This window comes from Brienomyrus brachyistius, chromosome 16 (assembly GCF_023856365.1).
Source record: "Brienomyrus brachyistius isolate T26 chromosome 16, BBRACH_0.4, whole genome shotgun sequence".
Taxonomy (NCBI): domain Eukaryota; kingdom Metazoa; phylum Chordata; class Actinopteri; order Osteoglossiformes; family Mormyridae; genus Brienomyrus; species Brienomyrus brachyistius.
This window is the reverse complement of record NC_064548.1, coordinates 22,139,853-22,165,699: the sequence shown is the minus strand read 5'-3', so window position 1 is coordinate 22,165,699 and position 25,847 is coordinate 22,139,853. Positions and strand designations below refer to the sequence as shown.

Below are 25,847 nucleotides of genomic sequence, written 5' to 3'. Positions count from 1 at the left end.
TCTAGGGGACAGGAGGAGAAAAAGAAACAAATTCTAAAGTAAAGAAAAGAATGAGTCACATTTTATAGTAACAACTTAATTAAGACGGCGTCCATTATGAAACTTCAATACATCTGCTTCAGTGTGACGAATTATATATAACAAGATTACATGTCCATACAATAATGCAGTACACATTCAATAAAAAGGATCCTATCAGACTAATGTGTACATAGGTTCCTCCAATAGTAGGGTAGTGTCCTCTATAGGCAAACTGAAATAAAGCAGTTTTCAAGAAAAGCGCCTTATTCCCATACAAACACTCAAATATATTATGGTGAAATGAAATCCACGCTAAGATAAACTGCCAGAATGATGTCATTTGTAATGCAGTGTACGCATCTATTGCTAAGCACACCTCATCATAAGAAAGCTTTTATTATTATATTATTATTATTATTATTATTATTATTATTATTGATCTTTTAGTGTGTAGTGGTCCATGTTACAACCTTCAAGAATATCCTGCAGCCAGGTAGACCTAAGAAAACCACCCTATAAACCGCAGTCTGCATAATTTATGGCCAAATACAACGAGAGAAAAGACTATGGTAATGCTAAAAGAGAATGAACAAGCCGCCGATATTTACTGCTGGCCTTCCGTCGCACCGTTTACGGGCAGACGAATCTTTAGAGCCGCCGGAGTGGGGCTGGAGTTGACTGAACAGCCGCGGAGTCCTGAAGCCGCCTCTGTCCGTGGTGCTGAAGCGGGGCAGAGCGCCCCCTCGCTCCGGAACAGAGGGGGCTCTGTTAACACAGACCGCCTTACTGTTCTCAACTCGACTGGTCTGCTTGGACTTGGATCGGAGGCTTTTTTTTCCCAACAGTCCTAACGCTATAGTAACGGGGCTGCTGCGCTCGTCTCTTTGACAAGTCACGGATTACTGTGCGTGTGCAACCGGAGCTTTAACTTTGCCAGGCTGCGCCGTGAAGAATGCTCCCAATTTGTATTAGTCAGCTCTTTTTCCGCTTAAAGATGGCAATGCTGAGAAATATTTGCATGCATCTTCTAGCTGGAGAATTTCAACAAAATCGACAGGTTTTTGCGATACCCTTGAAGAATTTGGAAATCGATTGAAGAAGGAGAGGAAAATAAAAAAGAGCCGCTTGCACTGGATGTTGAAGTGAACTGGAAATAAGCCGGGAAATACAATTCCAGACGTTGCAATCCCCACATTTATGTTGCTCACCACAGCTGGCCAGGGTCTTATTATTCTACAGTGAGCCGTCGGAGAAAAGCGGGCAATCATGTTTCCGACTGGGTTATATGAGAACACCATGTTGCTGGTGCCGCTTGCTAAACACTGGGAAGGACAGCAGGTGTGATGTATAACTCTACTTAAACGGCATTCCCTGAATACAGGATTACTTTTTTCCTTCCGGAATTTTGCAAGCTGCCTTTGCTAAGCGGTTTAACTGGAAGTTGCGCTATGTGCGTGTCCGCTCCTGGAGGACCTGCTTAATTCCGACTAACAAAGTGGAACCAGGCAGTTCTGCGCGGTGAGTTAGTAATGACCATTATCACTGTACTATCATGTGCGGTTAGGTGTCGTGCACTTCCTTGCAACAATAAGTAAATCTTTTCATCCTCCTGCATACAAGCTAAAGGTTATTAATATTCCGCAATTTTCACATTCAATCGGTTACCTCGCATCGCTTAACGATAATGCGATGCATCAGGCTTCGCTGCTTCATACAAGGGGTTCAGCTTCCCCAGATAATAATGCGATGGTGTCCCCGTTGCAGAATCGCATAGAAAGGCCGTGCAGCTCCTGGATCTGGCTGCTTTGATGGCTCACTTCTTGTTCCGTTGTAAAGGGTCAGCCATTTGGAATAAAGCCCAGGCAGACCGCGGTTATTAGTGACTCGGGGAGATTTCACTGGCTCAAGGCTGCCGGATTAACGAAGTTAGGCACAAGCGGAGATGCGCACTTACGGTCATCATCACGCACCGAGTGACAAATGGTACGAATTATTGATTTAGAGGAACTAAGTACATAACTACCTGTTGGTCTCGTGATCCTAATTAACCTGAACGATGTGTAGAAGATGTATGCCAGCTAGCCAAGCCAGATTTGATATGATTTTTAGCCTGAATGATTCTTAGGAAGTATAAAGAAACATAAAACAATTTGACAATCCGTTTAAGACAAATATTTCGGAATCAGGTGAGTAAATGGGTACCTTGTCAAATTTCTTCGTCTTCTATCCATGCTTAATATGGTTATACATTTAAACAAACAAAACGTATATGCACATGAAACGCTTTCCCTGTAAATGTATATTTACAAAATAAATAAATTCAGTGTAATTGGCTCCCCAAAGTATAGTAAACCCACAGTAGCGGATTCTCACATCTCTTTGAACCATATTTACCGTGACTACACTACTGTCTGAGGTACCAATATACAGTGTTCTAATGGTGTTTTACAATGGGTCTCGTACGCGTTTTTTTTCTTCTTTTTTTGCTGTAACTTGTAATATTGTCAATTATGGGTACTGACATAAGAGAATTACAAAGCACCAAATCATTTTTAAATACAACAGTAAATTCCATTTTAATCTGCATATAGCAATCTCGTACATACATACATGTATAGATATATAGGCTACGTTAATAAAACGGATCAAACTGCCAAAATGTTTTTGCAGGCAGTCATAAAATAAGCCTGATGTAACGCTTTAACCCTTTCAATAAAGGGGCCGTTATAGTAACTTTAGCAATCACTGCAGAACATTAACAAAGGTGGAATGACAGTTTTATCCAGGGTGTATACATGTCGTGTCCTCTACTCAAAGCCAAGATCTAGATGTGCATTGCGATTTCTTTTCCAGTTTAAACCGTCAGTTCGCGTTTTATTTATCTAACGCTAAGCGCTACTAATCGGTCTTTTCTTGAACTGCTTAAATTATTTTGACATCCCATTAGCGAGATAACGTCCTTTTCCTAAGGACAGCGTGTATTGTTTCTTTAAGTTAATCATTGATATGCTCCGCTTAACATCAAAGTAATTCTAGGCCTATGTTCGGCGCATTTTAAAGAATAAGCAGAATTGCACTTCACTCCGTAAAGAGCAGTTTAATGAGAAAAGTTGCATGCAATGGGATGTTGCAGATTGGTAGCATGTCACGGCTGCTGACACCCACCCTCCTTTCTGGATGCGCAGGAATTACCGCGGCCAATGATGGGTCGTCTCGCCCCTGCGACCTGCGTCCTGCTGCTCGCCCTGATCGCCGCCGTGTCACCGGCCTCCGTCAGCCCCGAGGATTACCCAGCGGACGAGGCAGAGAGGACGACCAACAATGACATCATTTTCGACGACTACCGTGGGAAGGGCTGCGTGGACGACAGCGGCTTTGTATACAAGCTGGGGGAGCGCTTCTTCCCCGGACACTCGAACTGCCCGTGCGTGTGCACCGAGGACGGGCCGGTGTGCGACCAGCCGGAGTGCCCCAAGATACACCCCAAGTGCACCAAAGTGGAGCATAACGGGTGCTGTCCAGAGTGCAAGGAAGTCAAAAACTTTTGCGAATATCGAGGAAAGACCTATAAGGTCTTAGAGGAATTTAAGGTAGGATTAGCGTTAAAGGCATAATGCATGGGTTTCTGAAGAATCATACCTAATACCTTCCCTATTATAAGTAATAATAATAGCCATCATTACCCACCATAATACCCTATTTAATCCGTTAACCAATGGAAGCCATTGGCAATGGACCAGTTATTATCAGTGCCGGTAATTGGACTTAAAACTGATATAGAAAATGCTTAATACCCAAGGGAAAGTACTACCCCCTACTATTTTCTTTAATCGATTAGATGTTTTATCGATTGGATGTAATGGTCCAGTTGACGCCCTGTTTTGCGAAATTAGTTTTTTTCTCTTCTATCTCCGTGATCCATCAGCCAGTCTTTTTTCCTTTTGGGGAGGATTGTAATTGTTTTCATCGTGATATTCTGTGCCTGAAAATAACCTCAGGATTCCGTCAAGAAAATCGCTCTTCCGACTAAACACACGATCTACGTAAAATTCGACCAATTTGGTGTCGATTTATTTGAAACAGAAAGGGGACAATTTCATGATTAAAAGCCAGATGCAGGTGTTAGGTTTACTTCTTGAGAGTGATCCCAGATGTTCTCATGATAATTATAAACGTGCAGCAAAGACTCATTCAGTTGCCATGGTCTTGTTTGCATGAAAGTTGTTTGCTTCTTCTTCAGTCAGCTGACCGCAGGCGCCTCCATTGAATCTGCAGTCTGTCCGCAGTACCAGACAGTGACTTACATTGACGGCATGGTATCTGTGGCTGCGAGACAGGACTGGTTATAAAAACAGGGTCAGGTACAGCTCTGAGAATGATGTCCTGAAGGGGAGGCTTAATTTCCTAAAGAATAGACATTTAATAATGGGTCCTTCAAAACAATCTGATTTGCAGGTTTAGACTTTGATTTTAATGGCATTATAGAAATCAAATTATTGACACAATGGCCTCTGGTGGAATGTCTGAATTTGAGTCATGGTCTAATTATAGTCCTGGTATTTTGGGAATATTCAATTATCCTTGAGTCTAAATGAATTTAATTTGGGGGATTGCATGGCACAGGGTGCCTGTGTCAGTAATAAGCCAGATGGAGGAAAGGATGGAGACGGCAATGTTTAGTTTCAGGGCCTTATTTCAGGGCTAAGGTCTGGGTGGTGCTCCATTGCGGATGCTTGTCACATTTTGAAGGGAAGCTAATGATTTCTGCCGTTTATGACAGAGTGGCCCTGTTATTGAAGCCAGGTCACATCTAAAAGGATCCCAGCTATTTACACTGGCTTTGCTACAGAAGGCACTGAACTGATGGTTTTAAGAATAAACCCAGCTACTGGTTGCTTCGCAAGTAAATTACAGTGCAAAAGTCTGAAATTTTCTATCAGCTTTCACTGCAGATGGACATGAGGTTGAGTGCTGAAGGTGTGACCAGGTGAATAACTGGAGTGTCATTGTTATTTGTTTAACTTCACGTCGACTAATTTCTGTGGCAGTTCGCATAGAAAGTAAGCTCAGAACGAATCTGTTCTTCCAAGGAGATATATCGCTTGCATTTTACTTTAGACCTGGACTTTGTCCTGACTATAGTTCAGAGGGAAAAGCAGTCTTCACATTGATGCATTGCCTGTTTTTATTGTTATCGTTTTCTTTAATGCAACTGTGTTCTTTATAACAGCTGATGCTGCTATCTCAAGACTATAAACAGCTATGACGCTTCAAGTATGCTTCAGCAAGGTCCATCGTAGTACAGGATGCGCTAGAGTCCATGGGCCCCTTTGTAGTAGCTGGCTGGAAATTTCAGCTAAACAAGCAAAATAAGCATGACACAAACCAAGATGCAGTAGGACCGCAGTGACACATCGCTGACTTATGCAGATACGTAAGTGAGGCTGTCACTCTTGCATTAATTTCAATGGCGTCAGCTATAGGACTTGTAAGTACTATTTCTATGTGGAAAAGCACATAGCAATAAGCAAGGGTGAAGACTGGGGGGTTGGGGAGGGACAGACATCCATCCATTTTTTTGTAACTGCTTGTCCTACTCAAGGAGCCTATCCCAGAGGCTGTGGGCGCAAGGCAGGGAACAATCCATGATTAAGTTGCGTCCCTCCAATATGAAACTTTGTCTTCCACTGATGCCAATAAGGTTCAGTGAATAATGGACACAGTCACTTTATAAACATGTGTAGATGCACTTTTAGAACACTTTCTATACAAAATCCGATCCCAGACTTAAAATCAATCAATCAATCAATCAATCAATCAATCAATCAATCAATCAATCAATTTATCAGTGTGCCCAGAGACGAAGCCAGAGGCAACAGTGGCAGGGAAGAACTCCTTCATAGGAAGAAACCTTGGGAGGAACCAAAATAGTTAATGATGGAAGCAGCCTTGCTTACATGTAGATTCCTTATCCAAACAGTGAATGTGGATTATCATCAGGTACTTTGCATGCTCTGGTGTTGGAAGATATTATTGGACTTATTTGTGCTCCTGCCCATTAGAATATTTGTTTGTTTTATTTGTCTCCTTTCCTCCCCTATGCTCATAGATGGGGGGGGGGGCATTGCTTTAAAAGCACAGAACACTATGGAGAGGATGAAATGGACTGACCTCTTTGCTGTTAAAAACATCACTTCCCTGCCCTTTTCTTGCAGGAAGTGTGCGGGGCCTGTTTGCATTCAGGCAGGGTCGCGGGAGACACATGTGTGAACTCATTTACTGATTGCTTGCAAACAAAGCCTCCATTTGTAAGGACACGCCTCCTCCGCTCTCTGTCTGCTTCGGCCCTGTGCAGGAACCAGCCAGTTCCTGAGTCACTTACTGACTGGAGGAGTACAGTGGGAATAATGCGCTGTCTGGAGTCTGAATGAAGGATGACAAGTGCTTGATCACAGCCTGTTCTATATTAATAGGTTCCCATTTTCAGCAAACAACAAAAGACATCAGACAATTTCAGGAAATATCAGAAGGGAAGGTTTTGCAAAGAACACATATTGCGTGTCAACGGCGTAGCTTACAGGAGTGAAGCAGTACAGAAGAGGAACTATCAAAGTTCTTCAGCTCCAAGAGAATGTTTTTTTTTCTTATGTGATTAAATTGATTGTTGTCGCCTCACACCTCTGGGACCTGGTTTCATGTCTCCAGCGTGGATCCATGTGTATGGAGTTGGCGAGTTTTTCAAAAGGGGCGGCATGGTGGTGCAGTGGTTAGCACTGTTGTCTCACACTTCTGCAACCTGGGTCTGAGTCTCTGCCAGGGGTCCATGGGTGTGGTGTTGGCATGTTCTCCCTGTGTCATTGTGGGGTTTTCTCTGGATATTATGGTCCCCCCGCCCATATCCAACAACATGCTGAGGCTAACTGGGGTTGCCAAAGTGTGTGAGTGAATGGCATCCCATCTTGGGTTGTTCCGTACCTTGTGCTTGTAGTCTCAGGGACAGGCTCCAGACCCCCCATGACCCTGAATAGGACATGTGGGGGAAGGTTGGATTTATCAAACTTAAACTGTGGTTTTAGGGCCTGTACAGTTGCATTGGAACCATTCCATCCATCATCTCCTAACTGGTTACTCTCATCAGGGTTGCAAATACATCTGTTTCAGCTCTACCTCAGTTAAACACAGCCTGAAGCTTGCAGGGTCAGAGCTTTTGCCATTTCTCCAAAATCCCTTACCATCCAGGGGAGCATCCATCTCTGTGTCAACTAGGCAGGAAATAGAGCACTGCTAATCTATCTATCCATCCATTCCTCGTCCAGTTTCATTCTCTGGACACGGTCACATGGTTACTTATTTATTTGAAAATAAATGCAAAACTAAATAGTGGCTATATAAGTGCACTGGATAAAGAGTTAAAGTGATGCGGAAACTGCTATTGCTGATTGTGCAGTGAAACAGGTCAGGTTAGCAGACTGACGGTTTGTATTGAGCTGATATTCATAGCTAAGAGGAGCCAGAACTCTGCTAGTACAGATTCAGCTGAGGAAGGTTGTAGAAATTCAGGCCTGTCGTATTATGGAACGTGGAAGCGAATCCTGCAATGGATTGTGAAGGTGAAGGGGAATTCATTGCTGATAAGGAGAAGGACAACCTCAATAAAAAAAACCTCTTTCACGCAATCAGGTGCTGCAGTCCAAACTAATTGCAGATGTCAAAAATAACAAGAGAATCGGGACAGCTCTAACTCACGCCTTGATCGAAGTGTGTCCTGGCCCAATTCCCCATTATCCTCAAATTCACCACTCAGACTGGCACCTCTCCGTAGTCTTTGAAAGACTGCTGCGGCTGTCTTGATTTTACATGCCGTAAAAACACAGTGTGCCAAAACCATGCTTGTTTTGTACGATCGCACATTTTTGTGAGTATTAGGATTGCTGCAGGAACTGCAGTGGGTTATGATAACTTATCATAATAAGACTAATTAGACTCAGGGTCTAATAAGTTCTAATAAGTTCCCCATAGAATATTCCGGAAAAAAAGACATATTGATGGACTTATTTTTATCAATTAAAAAAATAAAATAAAGCGCTTGTTTTCTGAAGTATGCTCGCTTCACAAACCAGACTGTGGTGTAGTACAGTTTTATTGCACAATCAAAGGCGCAAATCGCATTCATTAACAATGGTGCTGACACGAGCAAGTTGACGCGGCAATTAAAAGGCTTCTCAAACTGGGTGTAACTTTATCTGTTTTCACCAGACGATAGCGTTAATTAGGCTAATATTATCAAACAAGTTCAGTAGGGTTCAGGTGCTAAGCTTATATTTTAGTAGTGTTAATTATGTTTGTGTGTAATTATGATTTCTTGCTTACTTCCTTTGTCTGTTATTGACTCTCTGTCTTTTGTAAGGGTTGTTGTATTATTAATTACAAATATCACTGATGAATTAAAAGTGACTTTAAACATTTTCTTGGAACAATAAAAGTAAACGTTGAGGGTAGCAGTAAATGTTAGAAAATGAGGGAATCGGTACAACAGTCATATTGTAAACTGAAGGCTCCTTTTACACAGACATATGGGTCTTGCAGTTTCGGTAATGAATGGTGTAACATCTCCTCTCTATATTTCTGTGCTACTTGGCACTTTTTGTCCATCTAATCTTGATCCATTCATTCAGTAACAAGATGTCAGCATAAAAGTGTCTTCCTATAATTTATTTTACCCACTATGCTAGAGGCAGACTGTTAGAATTAAAAACAGAAATTAATTAAGGCCCCCTAGTGGGTCTAGTGGGTGTAACTAGGATATGTAATTTGGTGGATCCACTTGCTGTGGTGAAATGTCCCTGGGCCTTGCCTTTCCTGTTAACTGTAGGGTTGCCATTTACTGGTCTGTTCGGACTCCTATGCTGTGGTGAAATGTCCCCGGGCCTTGCCTTTCCTTTTAACTGTAGGGTTGCCATATCCTGGTCTGTTCTGACTCCGATGCTGTCGTGAAATGTCCCCGGGCCTTGCCTTTCCTGTTAACTCTAGGGTTGCCATTTACTGGTCTGTTCGGACTCCTATGCTGTGGTGAAATGTCCCCGGGCCTTGCCTTTCCTGTTAACTCTAGGGTTGCCATTTACTGGTCTGTTCGGACTCCTATGCTGTGGTGAAATGTCCCCGGGCCTTGCCTTTCCTATTAATTCTAGGGTTGCCATATCCTGGTCTGTTCTGACTCCGATGCTGTCGTGAAATGTCCCCGGGCCTTGCCTTTCCTGTTAACTCTAGGGTTGCCATTTACTGGTCTGTTCGGACTCCTATGCTGTGTGAAATGTCCCCGGGCCTTGCCTTTCCTTTTAACTCTAGGGTTGCCATATCCTGGTTTGTTTGGAATCCTGTGCTGTGTGAAATGTCCCCGGGCCTTGTCTTTCCTATTAAGTCTAGGGTTGCCATATCCTGGTTTGTTCAGAATCCTGTGCTGTGTGAAATGTCCGCGGGCCTTGTCTTTCCTATTAAGTCTAGGGTTGCCATATCCTGGTTTGTTCTGAATCCTATGCTGTGTGAAATGTCCCCGGGCCTTGTCTTTCCTATTAATTCTCGGGTTGCCATATCCTGGTCTGTTCTGACTCCTATGCTGCGGTGAATAGTCCCTGGGCCTTGTCTTTTCTGTTAACTCTAGGGTTGCCATATCCTGGTCTGTTCTGAGTCTTATGCTGTGGTGAAATGTCCCCGGGCCTTGTCTTTCCTATTAAGTCTACGGTTGCCTTATACTGGTTTGTTCTGAATCCTATGCTGTGTGAAATGTCCCCGGGCCTTGTCTTTCCTATTAATTCTAGGGTTGCCATATCCTGCTCTGTTCTGAGTCCTATACTGTGGTGAAATGTCCCCGGGCCTTGTCTTTCCTATTAAGTCTAGGGTTGCCATATACTGGTTTGTTCTGAATCCTATGCTGTGTGAAATGTCCCCGGGCCTTGTCTTTCCTATTAATTCTAGGGTTGCCATATCCTGGTTTGTTCTGAATCCTATGCTGTGATTCTGGTCACATTACTAAATACCCACTTATTACCTTGTGTTTCCATCTGGGAGAGAAGTACAGTTCTGTGCAAAAGTCTTAGGCAGTCTAAGCTAGTGTTTAAGGCTATTTATCTGAGTACGAAGCGTACATTTGCTCAGAAAAAAAACACAAGTTACCATAAACAATACAAAGTTAAAGATCTAATTACACAGCTTTGTTGCCAAACTTCTCCTCAGGGGCACCCCAGCCATTCCATATATTCGTTAAATTTCACCAACAGCTCAATTAATTCATTATTTTAATTAGTCAAATGACTCAGTGAAGTATTGATGAGCCAAACAAGGTGAGATAGTGGTCAAGTCAAGGTGTAATAGACGGCTGAAGCAAAAGCTGGGATAACCTTGGAAGCGCTTTGAAATGGTTTAAGCTTACGCAGCATTGTAGTTTGATGGCGCGGAGCGCGGGGGGGGGGGGGGGGGGGGGGCAAACAGAATGGCACACAGTCATGTCAACTCTACATCATTATTCTAAAAAAAAAATCACAGTTCTCATATTTAGTTGGTTATTTTCCAAGAGCAATTTCCTCAGATCTATACTTACTTGCTTTTAGTTTCTGGAGAATTTTTCTTTCATCACTACGTATTTGATTGAATTATACTTGGACTGAAAATGTCGATTTTATGTTCATAATTTTGTAGATAGCTCCAAAGCTATTTTGGTTGATTTTCAATTCGGGAAAGACTGTTTCAAGTCATGTCAAGTGCGGCATTATTGTCACAGCAGCCATATTCTGCGCCCTGCATACGGTGAAGCAAAAAAAACGCTCCCTGGACCACGGAGCTACACATGGATACGCAGGACAAGTGGACAAAGTTGAATATGCGAGCAGAGGGGACTAGGACATTCGGGTAAAAATGAATCAGTTGCTTTCTCAGACGTATTACAGATCCTAGGACCGGGGAAAGGAGACTGTTCCTCGCAGTGTCGCATCTAACGCGGGACTGACTTTCTTCTCAGAATGAGCCTCGTCATCTCCGTGCCCGATTAGGATGAGAACACCTGCAATTCTCCGTTTTTTGTTTAATCCCAGTGTAAAACATCACGACGCTTCTTTTCTGCAGCTAGCCTAATTTGTGCAGTTGACATTGAGCGATTGGAGATCCCCGCTGCTCTTGTCTTATGTGTTTTGCTTCCCAAATCAATTAAAGTTTTTTTTTTCTTTCTTTTTATTTAACAGCACATTTAATTACGACACTTCAACTCATCACATTTCGTTGAGTTTATTCCTGGCAAGAGTATTCCTGTTCAAGTAGGCTTGAATTTCTCAGTGGTTGAAAGTGAGCCAGCTTTTAAAATGCTTTTATTTATTTATTGTAACCATCACACAACTCGTGTGCTTTTCATGGACTTTTTCTGTTTTGGATTCTATCTTGATCGCTGTGTTAAATGTAATGATTTGCCCAAGAAAGGGCTTTTAAAATGATTTAATTAATCCGCAGAAACAGTCAGTCGACAAGCCCTCTCTCCTGATGAGTCTCCTCTAATGCCAAGAAAATAAACAGCTTGAACTTTAAAATTCTGTAAATATAAATCTTACTTTGATTAGGGAATGCATTTTTATGTAATCGTAAAATGCTGCTTTGGTTTCATTACACTTGGAAGTCAATGAAAATCATGAAAAAATGTGGAAGATTCTTATATTTTTGAGGGTCGCGCCTAGTGGACTCAAGAAGGTCATTAAAGACAAAAGCCCTGGGGCAAGGTGTGCGAAGCCCCAAGCAATGTACTTAACCCGGGCCGCCGCAGTCAAACAAACAAGTCTGCTAACAAGGTAATAAAAATTCTCATCACGATGCTGCTGTCACTCCCTAATCCCCTCAGAGCTATGCAGGTATATAAACCCTTCTTATGACAGTATTTTATAGTCAGAACTCAAATGAACATCACACTGAGTGAAGCTGACACAGTAGTAAGGACTACAGAGAGTTACAGCTTACATAGAAATATGAACCGCTATATATGCGTTGGCTAGCTAGCTAACAAAATCCGCTGTTATGTCAGTTAGCTTCATTAAATCCCAAAACTACAAGATAAGACGGAATATGTTCCCCTTAAGCTTAATATTTACAGGCAATGCACTTCTATGGTCCGCTGACAAAGAGTGAACAGGATTTATCCGGAGCTTATTTACACTTTCTAACAGAATTGAACACAGAGCAAAATTAGCGCATCCCATTCTCCTTCGCACTGTAAGGTCAGAAGTCAAAAATAACCAGATATTGGACACGTGAACATAAGGCGTCCCTGATTTAGCTAGGGGTCAGCATAATCACACAATAAGGGTCTCAGCTACCCTCGGAGATATACGTGAGAAAAGTAAACAATTTTATGGCAAACTAGGTACCAGATTCTGCAGGATGATTGCCAGGATTACCTCAGTTGTTCTTTTGTGTCATAAGCAGCACCCGTTGTATCTATTTCCCTGTTAATAGGTTCCCCTCTGCCTTACCATTCAGTGCAGTGTTTCTGATAAATACCAGGTCACCCGCAAAACCCTCACGCACAGAGAACGAGGAGGGAAATGCGACAGAGTTATTGCATTCATCTCTGCAATAACAAAAGGCATTTTAATAGGAGGGATGTCAGCGTGCACTGGACTCCTCCAGTGTATCGTAATGGGAAGCCGATATTGAGGCTTCCGCTGAGATTATGAAAGATTAGATCATAAAAAGTGTATTTATTACCAAATTCTGTACAACATTACTGTATTGTACACTTTGCATGTCAAATCGCCTTGTCATTACTTATCTAGAGCTTTTTAAATAATTTACAAACCAGCTATGTACAAAGTTACTACTGGATGCACTGGGAGCACCACGTGTTGGACGCATTGTTAAAAATTCTAAATTACCGGCACTGAAAGTTTAAGTGCAATCCCACTGTTACAGAAACGGCTAAAAAGTCAGTAAGGCTGGTTGCCATGACAGAGATGTGTGGTGTACCCAAGCCAAGGCTCTGGGACCAGGGTTCAAGTCTCCTCTCTGTGTGGAGATTGCTTCTTCTCCCTGGGGTTTCCTCCAGCTTCTCTGGTTTCCATTCACAGTCCAAAAACATGCTGAGGTTAATTGACGTTACCAAATTGCCCACAGGTGTGTATGTGTGAGTGAATGGCGTGTGAGTGAATGTGTGTGTGTGTGAATGGCGTGTGAGTGAATGTGTGTGTGTGTGTGTGTGAATGGCGTGTGAGTGAATGTGTGTGTGTGTGAATGCCGTGTGAGTGAATGTGTGTGTGTGTGAATGCCGTGTGAGTGAATGTGTGTGTGTGTGAATGGCGTGTGAGTGAATGTGTGTGTGAATGGCGTGTGAGTGAATGTGTGTGTGTGAGTGAATGGCATGTGAGTGAATGTGTGTGTGTGAGTGAATGGCGTGTGAGTGAATGTGTGTGTGTGAATGGCGTGTGAGTGAATGTGTGTGTGTGTGAATGGCGTGTGAGTGAATGTGTGTGTGTGTGAATGGCGTGTGAGTGAATGTGCGTGTGTGTGAATGGTGTGTGAGTGAATGTGTGTGTGTGAGTGAATGTGTGTGTGTGTGAATGGCGTGTGAGTGAATGTGTGTGTGTGTGAATGGCGTGTGAGTGAATGTGTGTGAGTGAATGGCGTGTGAGTGAATGTGTGTGTGTGAGTGAATGGCGTGTGAGTGAATGTTTGTGTGAGTGAATGTGTGTGTGTGAGTGAATGTGTGTGTGTGAGTGAATGGTTGTGTGAGTGAATGGTTGTGTGAGTGAATGTGTGTGTGAGTGAATGGCGTGTAAGTGAATGTGTGTGTGAGTGAATGGCGTGAGTGAATGTGTGTGTGTGAGTGAATGGCGTGTGAGTGAATGTGTGTGTGTGAGTGAATGTGTGTGTGTGAGTGAATGGCGTGTGAGTGAATGTGTGTGTGAGTGAATGACGTGTGAGTAAATGTGTGTGAGTGAATGGTGTGTGAGTGAATGTGTGTGTGTGAGTGAATGGCGTGTGAGTGAATGTTTGTGTGAGTGAATGTGTGTGTGTGAGTGAATGTGTGTGTGTGAGTGAATGACGTGTGAGTAAATGTGTGTGAGTGAATGGCGTGTGAGTGAATGTGTGTGTGTGAGTGAATGTGTGTGTGTGAGTGAATGGTTGTGTGAGTGAATGGTTGTGTGAGTGAATGTGTGTGTGAGTGAATGGCGTGTAAGTGAATGTGTGTGTGAGTGAATGGCGTGTGAGTGAATGTGTGTGTGTGAGTGAATGGCGTGTGAGTGAATGTGTGTGTGTGAGTGAATGTGTGTGTGTGAGTGTGCCCTACGATTGGTTAGCATCCCATCCTGGGTTGTTCCCCACTTATGCCTGTAGCAAGAATAGCACAAATAAACTTTTCTCTGAATAGCTGGGTTGACTGGCTGTGTATGTGCATGTATAAGTCTATATATGACCACACCCAACGTGAAGCAAATAATATTTATCTGGCAAAAGCGGTGCGTGTGAAGGTCTGGGTTAAATCAGACAGTAAGCTAACATTCAGTACTTGTGGTTGACATATTCAATGCAAAAGAGACCGGCAGGGATTAAGATTAGTGTAATTTTGACAAGGGCTAAATCATTATGGCCAGACAGCTGTGACAGAGCGTCTTTGAAATGGCAAGGCGTGTGATGTGCTCACGGTCAGCCATGGTGAGCACCTACTGAGAGCGCTCTGAACCGCGGACAGGGTGTAAGGCAGCCAAGGCTGATCGGCATGAGATGTGAACAAAGGCTTTCCCATGTGGTACAAATGGCAGATAATTTTGATGACAATCACGAAAGTAATGCTCTATGTCACTGTGGGCCAGTGAGCCCTTGTGTACCATGTTCTTACAATGACGAGTTACAGCCAGTCCCCAGGTTAAGAACATCGAACTTACTGACAACTTGAATTGAATTGAATTGAATACAATGGTTCTTGATAACGAACGAAAGCACTATTTTGCGATGCTTGTGAAAACATTGCACGGCTTCAGCGATTCGTCGGCTCGAGGTACAGTACTGCATGTAGTTACATTTATTATTACTGTATAATACTTATTATTATGCACTGTATTGTTTTATTCCGATTTACCTGCAAATTAGACTTAAAGACAGACATAGGGCATGGATCTCGTTTGTAACCTGGGGCCTGCCTGTATTCCAAAGAGTTTCAGCTTTCGAGCAGAATAATGAAAGTCATGTGATTTTCAATGGCAGGATGTCTGTCACCTTCCCCACTCAGTCCACTTCACAGTAAAGGGATGGAACAATCAGGGTCATAACAGGGATCGTCCAAACCATCTAGAATTCAGTGTGAAGATTCACAGCATAGAGGCTTGACCCCTTGAAAAGACTTGACTCTCTTAAAACTGCCGTGTCACATTTGTTTTATAGCAAGACAAAGTAACATTCTGCGGGGCAGATTTAGCGAATTGGCACAGAGGAGGTCTGTTGACTGAGGGGAGTGTTTGGTCTGGTGAACAGAATCTAATCGCGTAGGTTTGCGGATAGCAGGTGGGGAGGTTCAACAGGTGGGGGAGGGGGGACAGCTTGACGTTCACTCTCACCCAGGAATTTACAACTCCAGAGCCTTCCTTAAATAATCAGATTACTGTAAGAGTTATCGAGGTTAACAGATCGCAGAAAACGCATGGCCGAATACATTTAATAATAGAACATAATTTTATGAGACTTACGCCATAAAAATGATTTTATCCCTGGGAGATAAAATAAAACCTTGTAAGAACTACTGGCCTTCGCAGCACAACTGCTAATCTAGTGGGTGTTTGATCAACTTCTTGAAAACTTAAATTGCAGATGAGGTACTCTTGAAGAAGTTACTTGGGTTGAATTTGTTGAGGTAAAATACCGATCTCAATAAGGAGTTAAAAATGTCAGCGTTTGCTGAGTAAATGAATAATTAATAATACGTTATCTCAGAGAGCCATCTTACCTCCCGTCCAAGTCACAGCATAAATAAAGATCATAAATCTAGACCAGACACAGAGAAGCAAAAAATCTGCTGCTTTGATAAACTGGGAGCCGCCGATGATCAATATAAAATTAGATAAGCTACCAACGGATGAGAATGCGAGTTGCTGATTTCATGGTAGTAAGTCCGGTGGAGTGATCACTCTGATGGTGATTGGTCATGTCTAATCCCCAGATGCAGTGAAAAATGTGGAGTTACGTGCTTGCCTCACAGATCACCATCCATCATAACAATACGTGATGCATTTAAATGAGCATCTTTGTAAAAGACCCACAGTCGTGAGCCTGGCAGAGACAATTAAACTGATAGTACCTCGCTCACTGTAAGAGGACGAGGTGCATCCAAAGAGCCCATTGGGATTCTCACCATCAATAAATGCATTTAATTGTTCTGGTCCACGTTGGTTCATTGATTACTGGTGACCGTATCTCCCCACCCAGGTTGACTCAGTGTTTTTGGTTCGTGGAAAAGCAGATCTTTTGTTTCATCCAAAATGTGTTCTTTATCTCTTCCCCTGAATTCATTTCCTGTGTCAGTGTTGAGGACAGCACTCTGTAAATGCTGCAAGAACATGCATTACTACTACTATTAATGGAAAAACATAAAAGGTAAAAAATATGATATGTTGTGAAACGGTGTCCTTACGTATTTTTGTAAGATATCAATATAAAGATTGCTCTTACTTTGTTAGTTTTTTTTCTTTTTATACACTCTTCTTTAAAATGGAGACAAGTAATGTAGAGTCTGTTACCCTGCATGTATAAAATTAACATGGATTCCATCATGTAAAACACAGCCTGAGTCAGTCAAATCAGGGAAGAAAGACTCCTGTGAGAGTTTAATTGCTTGCTGCCACCCTGCATTGCGCTACACATTATTGTCACAATCCAGTGTGCCCAAGGAGTCATTAATGGCAAATTATATCAAGAAAGATTTACCCCGTCCACTAGCGGAGGGTGCGTGTGCCAGGCCGCGACTGGGTTTCGGGCCAGCGTTTGTCAGCAAGGTCGAAGGCAGCCAGAATGTAATAAAAGTGCGGGCGGCGTAAACGCAGTGCTGTTCCCCCTCCCTCTCTACCTCCAGCCCTCCCCCTGCGAGTGGTGCCGCTGTGAGCCAAATAACGAGGTGCACTGTGTGGTGGCGGACTGTGCCGTTCCCGAGTGCGTCAACCCCGTGTACGAGCCGGAACAGTGCTGCCCCATCTGCAAACACGGTAAGGCTGCTCCCGTCGCCATGCGAGCACCTCGATTACACTCAGTGGCGGGTCGTTTTCATTCACAACCTCGTTAGTACAAACTCACCTGTTTATAGCCAGAAGTCAGTTCCTTCCTACACTGCTATGGTTGTATCCTAGCAATAGCATCAGCTGGTCTGGTGACAACTACGGTGTTAGACTGCCATGAAACCTAAAAGTGTCCTGCAGACTGGATGCATGACAGCTAATAGCCTTAATGCTATATTTTGCTTAACGTCTCGATCCCAGTTTGTTATATCTTGTCTACTATCCTGTCTTAAAGAATCAAATTGTTAAGCAGATCAATGTGCTTAATGCAGTAACAGTCTTTTACTTCTGATATAAGGCAGTAACACGGTTAATTACCCTTATGAGAAAGACTCCTTTACAAGGTAGCGTCTTCATACAAAGCTTCTCAGATTGTGGTCATGTGATCTAGATCCCTCTGTAATAATGTTACATATGTAGGATATACTTAAATGCAAATAGCCGTATAGCATAAATTTCCTGTTTTGTTCACCTGCATATTTCAATTACACACTTAAGTATCCTGTTATTGTTATTTCTTGTCATGAACAGTACGGCCTGCTAAATTAGAGCGTTCACAAAGACGGGCTCTTTAGAACGTGCTGTTTCACACTTTAATGGCTTTCATGCTGCAACAGGGGACATTTTTCTAATCTGCTGTGAAGTTATGAACACAGGCGATGATCAAAGAAGCAAAAGGACAGACTTGTCACTTGGGTCTGACATAGTCATAAATGACAGAGAGGTCACCAGTGGAAATCCACATGAACCTCTAGGGGGAGCTGAGTGTCACGGTCGCTGATGGAAATTCAGTCATTCTTTAATATTAGAAGATTATTTCAGGTCAAGAGTGGAGAGTAGCGGGGAGCCTCTCATTGGTGGTCAGTGACTTTCCCAGCTAAATCTGATTGGCTCCTGCACTGTTAAAAGGAACAAAACCTATGATGCTTTTTTCTGTCTTCACACAGCTGATACGTCTACCTGAGCTGTACTGGCAACACAAGAAACTTTTAACTCCTATTTATCCTTAATGCCTAGTGGCTTTGCACGCGTCAGTTTATTAGCTTTAAGAAGCATCCATCTTCCAGTCTCCTATCCGGTACATGTCTTAGTGAGCTTGCAGCATATCCCAGGAAGAACAGTACAGAGGAACACTCTGGACAGGACACCAGTCCATAGTCCCCTGCAGGGCGTGTACACAGGGAGAACATGCGAGCTATACACACACATGGGCAGGAGCTGAATCCCAAGCACTGAGGTGACAGTTCTGTTCTCTGAGCAACTTGCCATCAGAAGATGCCCCCCCCCCAATTTAATTGTTATTGATGACGCATCAGAGAGCCTTTATGGACAAATCAGCACTTGATGGAGTATCTCAAGGACTTTAATTTTGTTATATTGATAGTGATTTGTGGAAGGGGCCTCACAATCACTATAGTGACTTGTTAGCAATGCCACCTGCACTTCAGACTAGGTACCCGACCTGAAGCTAAGCAGGTTTGGACCTGGCCAGTATTTGGGTAGGAGACAAGCTGGGAAAGCTGGGTTGCTGCTGGAAGAGGTGTTGGGGGGCCAACAGGGGGGAACCCATCCTGTGGTCTGTGTGGATCCCAGTGCCCCGGTGCAGTGATGAGGGCACTGTGCTGTAAAAATGGTGCAGTACCGAGATGTAAAACCGAGGTTCTGACTCTCTAAGGTCTTAAAAGATCCCTGGGCATCTTTCGAAAGTGGTACCCCGATGTCCGGACTAAAACTGCCCACTGTGACCCTATTAAATCTGGCCTAATGATCCCCTATATCTAACTGGTGAATTTTCTCCTTCCTCTTCACACCTTAGCTACTGTGTGTTGAGCGTACTGGTGCAGAATGGCTGCCGTCGCATCATCCAGGTGGGGGCTACACAGTGGTGGGGGTTGAAGTGGCTCCCCATTGGTTCTGTAAAGCGCTTTTGGGTGTCTTGAAAAGCGCGAGATGAACGTAACATTCACTCGTATAGAGACCCAAGTTACTGTTAGTACCAGACAAAAAAAATCATTTGCAAAACTTTAACAACACATGCTAATCGAATCCCTGATGATATGTAAATCAAAAACCTTAAGTTGAGATGTTTCTCTTTGAGGCTCGTACTTCCTTACTGCCTGTTCATTATGTGGCAGGAAGAGAAGATTCAGCACAAACACGACATTCATCAGCATTCCTGATGACAGCACAAACAAGCTCAGGCTAAACGATGGATCTAATCTAGGCCGCCTGCGGGGGGCTGATTTCTGCACTGCTGCCCATACATCCTCTTTTCCCTCCACAAACCCATATTTGCCCCAGAAACACCCAGTGAGACCAGGCCATGATGAGAATGCCATGGTCTGGTAGTCCTGTAACCTCCGTGGTTGGGGACAGGCTAATGAGGGCAGACGGGCCAGTTAACACGCTGAAGGTGCTGTTATTTTGGGAGGATGACTTTTCCGAAGCTTTAGTACCTGGGAGATGAGTAATTCTACCTCCTGCAGCATTCACAGCATGTCTTGCACTTGCCTTTATCTGCCTTGTCATCTCACCTGAAAACAGACTGTCATGTAACATTCACAGGGGATAGAATGGCCGTTTTATGATAAGTGTAAAGGTCTCTGGCCACCAGTTCAGTAGGATCAGCGGCTCCACATTCTAATGCTGCACATATTCTGTATTTAGAAAGATTGCGATCTTATCCCCCTCCGGAGAAAACGAATGCAGCCTGCAGCCTGCCCGCATGCATGCTTGAATAAACACATTAATTCAGCTGAAACAAGGTGGAACAGTGTTTGTCGAGAGCGTCAAACATCAGCCTTCCCGTTTCCCACAATATCATTATGTTAATGATATTTATCTGCTGGAAAATATATTTATGAACTTGATTTTATTTTTCTTACTTGGTGCTTTAAGTCATACCAGGAGTTATCCTTGAAAATTTATCACTGGGCTAAATGCAGCGACTGAAATTCACTTGCGTAGTAAATGCTACAGATGACTGCCTAACAGATACAAATATTTTACACTTATTTTCCTACTTATACGGCAGAATATATTTACTGTAGCAGTTCAAGTTAAGTAGCTTGCCCAAAGATACAGCAGCAATCTGCTATTGTGAACAGGTAACATTTTGGGCTGAGTTACTAGGCTACTCGCTTTTATTCAAAGCAAAACCTGTTTTGCAATGTATGTGCCTTCATGACGTACAAACTTAAGCAGTAGATTAGAATTCTCAGAAATCTTACGTATCCATTTAAGACTGGGTGGCCTCATAGTCAAAGACTGCCTCCTGCAAACAAAGACCCCAGATTTCACATACGCAAGTGCTTCCATCCACTTAGGGGACAGGGGAAATTGCGTCCCTTTGTGGGAAGGTGGGGGGGGAGGCTGCAAGGGCACTACCAGCTGCATGCCTGGCTGCCTCGCTCTCCCCTGCTGGGGTTTATTTATGGCCCCTGCCAAAGGATCAGCAAATCGATACGTATTAGTACTTGGAAACAACTTGCAACATCACCCCCACTCAGTGCTCGGTCTCAGCGGTGGAATTTTCCTTAGACTGGGGCTCACTGGGAGGGCTTCAGGTCTCCACGGGAGGGCAGTCACAAGACAAAACCCCTCAGCGCTGGCTTGAAAGGGTCAGAGAGGACACTATGGAATAAAGAGTCACTTGGAGCTTATCCTGTGGTGCTTCACTCACTGAAGTTCAGGTTTAACCAACACACAGCATTACTCAAAGCAGCAGAGCTAAAAATTGGGTGGCCAGGTCAAAGTCAAAGCATATAGAAGCATTCAGAGGACACACAGGAGAAACTCCAGACTGTGCTGTCTTCCACACTCCCCCGTTCTTTCTCTTTCTGCGATAGGCCCAAACTGCTTTGCCGGAACAACAATCATCCCAGCCGGCATTGAAGTGAAGGTGGATGACTGCACCATCTGCCGTTGCCACACCGGGGACTGGTGGAAGCCAGCGCAGTGTCTGCGGAGGGAGTGCCTCAATGGGCAGACGTTGTCATAGGAACAACCCAATGCCCCGCCCCTTGGGGGGCGTGGTCGAGATTGGCCCCACCCCAACCCAGTGTGACAGACTGACTGGAGCACAATCCATGTGGAAAAAGACCGAAGAACACTGTTGATGCCTGAAATACAAACTAAATATACTGCTTAAACCATCAGGGGCATGGAAGAGGCTGAAAGAGCCGTTTTTTTTTTTTTCCTGTTCACTTTACAACTCGTTCATTTTATCACTTGCTAATGCTGCTTACACAGTTTATATTTTATTTGTTTATCGTAAGCTATGGACAATAACATTGATAACAAAGACAAATTTTAAGCAGTATGCTTAGACTTGCATAGAATGGTGGAAACATTAAACAATATAAAGTGTTGAAAGACTATGAAATAAATTAAAGGAAATTATTACACATTAGCAGCCAGGTAGTGGTATTATTATAAGAGTCTGACACCCAAAGACTAACAAGCCTGTGACGAACTGTCTAGCCTTGGCGGCCAGCCTGTACATCAAATCGGCGTCTTCTGAAACATGAACAGAAGAGAGCTTCCAGGCTTTCAGAGACCCTGTGCCACTGAGTGAAAACATGAGCAGGTTACCCATAAATGGGGTCCTACTTAAATCCATCTTCACTCACTGGCGGTGTTGAGAAGTATGTAGGACAATGTGCAATCAGACAGCCTCTTCTCCATTAGGCAGATCTTATTTTTTCCCATTAACGGGCATTGTGCAATTACAGGGACAGTAATCCAGCCACCTTAGACAGACACGCAAAGAAGACAGATCACAGTGGCTTAGAGGCGTCCTCTCTCTTTGCATTGCAAATAAGCTTAGATCAAAGAGCATGTAGGTGGAGGAAGAGAATCAGCCTTGCTTGGAGACGAGTATTAGCGAAGTGGGAGGTAGCGGCCAGGAGGAAGGTTACGGGAACAGGAGGGAGATTAATACCTACGTCAAAGATCTGACAGGAAGGTACGGAAACGTGATGCAAAACTTTTCCGAAACTCAAAATAAATTTTCAAATGGGGAGCTTCCATTTTTAACAGATAACGCTCAATGTTAATTATTCCCTTATAACCACAAGGCTGGTTATAAGCTTCAACATGAGAGTTCCATAGAAGGGAGTCATTGCGATCTTCATGCAGCAAGCTGAAGTCGGTGTTAATGGGTGTTAAAACAGTGTTCTGCCCGCTAAGGCGGATTCATTAGAAGTCACACACCCAAAAAGAGAAAAAGAAGTGGCTACATGTGAAACACTCCTCTTAATTGCTCTGGTTATCCTTCTTAGCTCAAGATTACAACAGGCTAATAGCTCCAACTCGTTATCTAAGCAATTAAGTGAGAAACAGCCTGCCTTTAATTTCGGTTCGCCGTGTAGCGTTTTGATAAATGCTTAGCTCAGGGTAGGCAGGACAGCAAGACATTCCGTGAGCAGAAAGTCGGAAGGAAACTGCTTGTCGTGGCATGAGGACAGAGCCGGCAGGCTTCTTCCTGAAAATGACAGGCTTCTCCTTTTATCATCATATGGTTTAAGGATTGTTGATGCTGGCCTGCACAATGATTTCTCTTGCAAGAATGTGTATTGATCCACTATACCCATCAAGGTATTGAACCCTGGACACTTTTCTCCATATTTCCAAAACTATGATGCATTCTCAGAATTACAGCCTGCTCTACAGATACGTACAACGCTGCTGTTTTGAGGAACTACGCTGCTTAATATGGATGTACTTTTGATTTTGATAATGGATTCATAGTTTTTCCTCAAGCAATGGCCCTGCCATTTTCTATAAGACAAATATCACTGTTAATTCCAAACTAAATTCTCCAATCCCAAGTGTGATTCATCGCAGTTGATTTTTTCCAGAGAGAGAAGCCACGATGTGCCCTTTTCAAGCCCAAGTCGCCACCAGTGATGGATGTTTACCTAAACAGTGAAGAATCAGGAAATGAGACGGAAATTCAATCAAGAGGCTGACCTGTGACAAAGGAGATACTCTGTTTATTACTATTCTCACAAACCCTTGCAGTTCCCAGATGGTTGTTGATCGGTGCTGAAAGATTTTATTCCCTCATTTGGCTTGTCTGAAAGATAAATACCACCATTTTAATCAGGAACATCCTGAGTAAATGATCTTATCCCTTTGAGATCCACTAAGGAATGGTTCCATTTATTTAAAAACACCTTAAACGGGAGATAACGTTGATATTTTAGATCGCAAGCCCAACGGATTTTTGAACCTCTTCACAAATTTTCCACCTCACACTGGCGCTGAATCTCGGGTGCAAATAAATCGTGCGATATGTGTTCGTTTAGTCACAGTTGCCTTCAATTATTTTCCACAGTGTGTTTATTTCACTGGGTCTTGGGTCATCCAGACCAAAGGAGAACAATAAGAGGGTAGCAGCCTGTAACCAGCAGGCAGACCTTGTCAAAAGACAGCTACATACCTCAAAACACATTTAGGGACTTTTCAGTACTCTCCAATGTTGAATATAATTAGCATCTGGAAAACACCCAAAAAACACTGTTTAGGAGCAATCAGTTCAGATTCAGTACTTACATTATTCCCTAGGGGAAGACGGGGACTAGAACAAATTATCCACGGCCATGAAGAAGCAAGCTAACGATATATATCTGTAATTCCGAAAAAGAAAAAAAAAAAATACTCATTCATTCACTCCCTCCATCTTTGAATGACCCCTTCTGGAACACCCTTGAATATTACTGCCTAAAATAAGCATTAACACGTTTTAATCATGTGAGATCGTTAGGGGCCAAACGGCTTTGGCAATAACGATGAGAACGCTGGATGGATGTGAAGACAATTCCATGTCTCTCTAAATTTCTACGGTGGAGACTTTCCCAAACTAGGAAGGCTGCTGTCCCTGCACTTCAGTGAACCCTGGAAGCTAAAGGATAAAGGACATTTCTTCGCAAAAGAGGAATGTATTTGTAATTCTTTCTATTATTAATACTACTGTTTTTTGGTACATTGTGAAAAGAGGTTTTGAGAACCTTTGTTTTGGAACTTTAAGCCTTCCAACCATCAATGCTATACGCAGACAAGATCCACATCATTAACGTTTGCAGTTTTGTGTTGCGTTCACCTTGCGAACTATGTCAACAGGAAGAGGTGTGAGCACATTGCTGCAGACGTGACGCAACGCGAGTTGAGCAGTTGAATGCATCTTATGATGTATATGATGTCATGTAATGGGATGTATTTTTAACACGCACACAGAGAGAGAGACACACACACACGTCAATCCATGTACTGTTACGGCTAAATTAAATATTACTCTGTTCACAAGATGCCGACTCACTGTAGCTGGAGCCTACGGAAAACTTTTTTTTTTTTTTTTTTTTTAAACGAAACTGTTATACGTGTGCCTGAAAACTAACAGAGAACTTTATCAGACATGAACAGAAAATACTGTTAAACAATGTTTGAGGCTGCCTTGAGTGCATTCTGGGTGTTTTTTTTTTCTCTCTACTTTATTTTTTAACATTAATATGTATTTGGAGGCTGGAACTAAATTTCTAATCGTCTTGCAATAGTCATTTTCAGACTGAACATCTAAAGAAGTACGTTTTGGTAACTGCTTTCAATAAATGTTTCTTTTAGCCAAATGTTTTGTCCCCCCCCAGACAATGACACTCTGGTGTCCTTCAACAAAAACAAATAACCTGTAAATACCTAACCGTTTATGATGTGTATTCTGGAATCTGAAGTGGAAAATGTGTATTATTTATGAAGACAAAAACTATTTTGTTAAAACAGATGAACAAAGTGTATTAAGCAAATATGGGCGTGTTGGTTTAATTATTTTTTCGTCGAGAAAATAACGTCTAAGAACGGTTTACAGGTAAGGCCTCTAATTCCTGGATTACAAATAACTGTTAATGGCAGACAGCTACTAACTACTACTGTGACCAAAAACAACATTCAGATTCAGTGTGAAAATGCATCTTTTTTGTAGGTTCAAGTCTTTGTGGGGTGGGGGCACATCTTGAGGGAGGAGCTTAAGCACTTAAGCTTTTTCCCCTAGCAAGTCTTACCAACGACATAAGGAAATAACTGTATGAATAGACCGATGGGGTATGGAGTGATGGAGCAAGACCTGAGGTGGAGAATTCAGGTCCAGGAAGTGAAAATCCAGACAGATATTTTGTAAAGCCACAGTTAGAAAGTACTCAAGTGGTTGGTTTGAAACAAAATCCTTGGTTTGGATTTTTACTTTCTGGACCTGAAATATCAACCTCTGAGTAACATCAATTGATCCTTAAGAGAAAAGAATTGAGGAGATGGAGGGATCTCTGGAGCCTCCTGACACCAAAGTCGCTGGGCCGAGGAGCAGCAGGTTCCCTCAGGCTCTAGCTGAGTAAAGGGACAAAGTGGATTCTACCGTTGTGTTTGATGAAAAGGGAGAGGTGTCTCCTGAATGTCCTCTCTCCACACTCCGTGAAGACCATCCGTCACCTCCTTGGAGTCCAGCCTGCAGCAGCAGCTGTCTCCATCGCTCTTCCAGGACTGGGTCAC

General features: G+C 43.0%; 1 protein-coding gene across 1 annotated transcript; it reads left to right on the top strand.

Moving 5' to 3' along the window:
* Positions 1-604: 604 nt before the first annotated feature.
* On the top strand, positions 605-21,720 carry vwc2l (von Willebrand factor C domain containing 2 like). Its single transcript, XM_048979389.1, has 4 exons — positions 605-1,539; positions 3,207-3,611; positions 17,111-17,240; positions 21,158-21,720. The coding sequence occupies exons 2-4, from the start codon at positions 3,222-3,224 to the stop codon at positions 21,307-21,309; spliced, it is 672 nt and encodes a 223-aa protein (XP_048835346.1). The 5' UTR covers positions 605-1,539; positions 3,207-3,221; the 3' UTR covers positions 21,310-21,720.
* Positions 21,721-25,847: the final 4,127 nt, after the last annotated feature.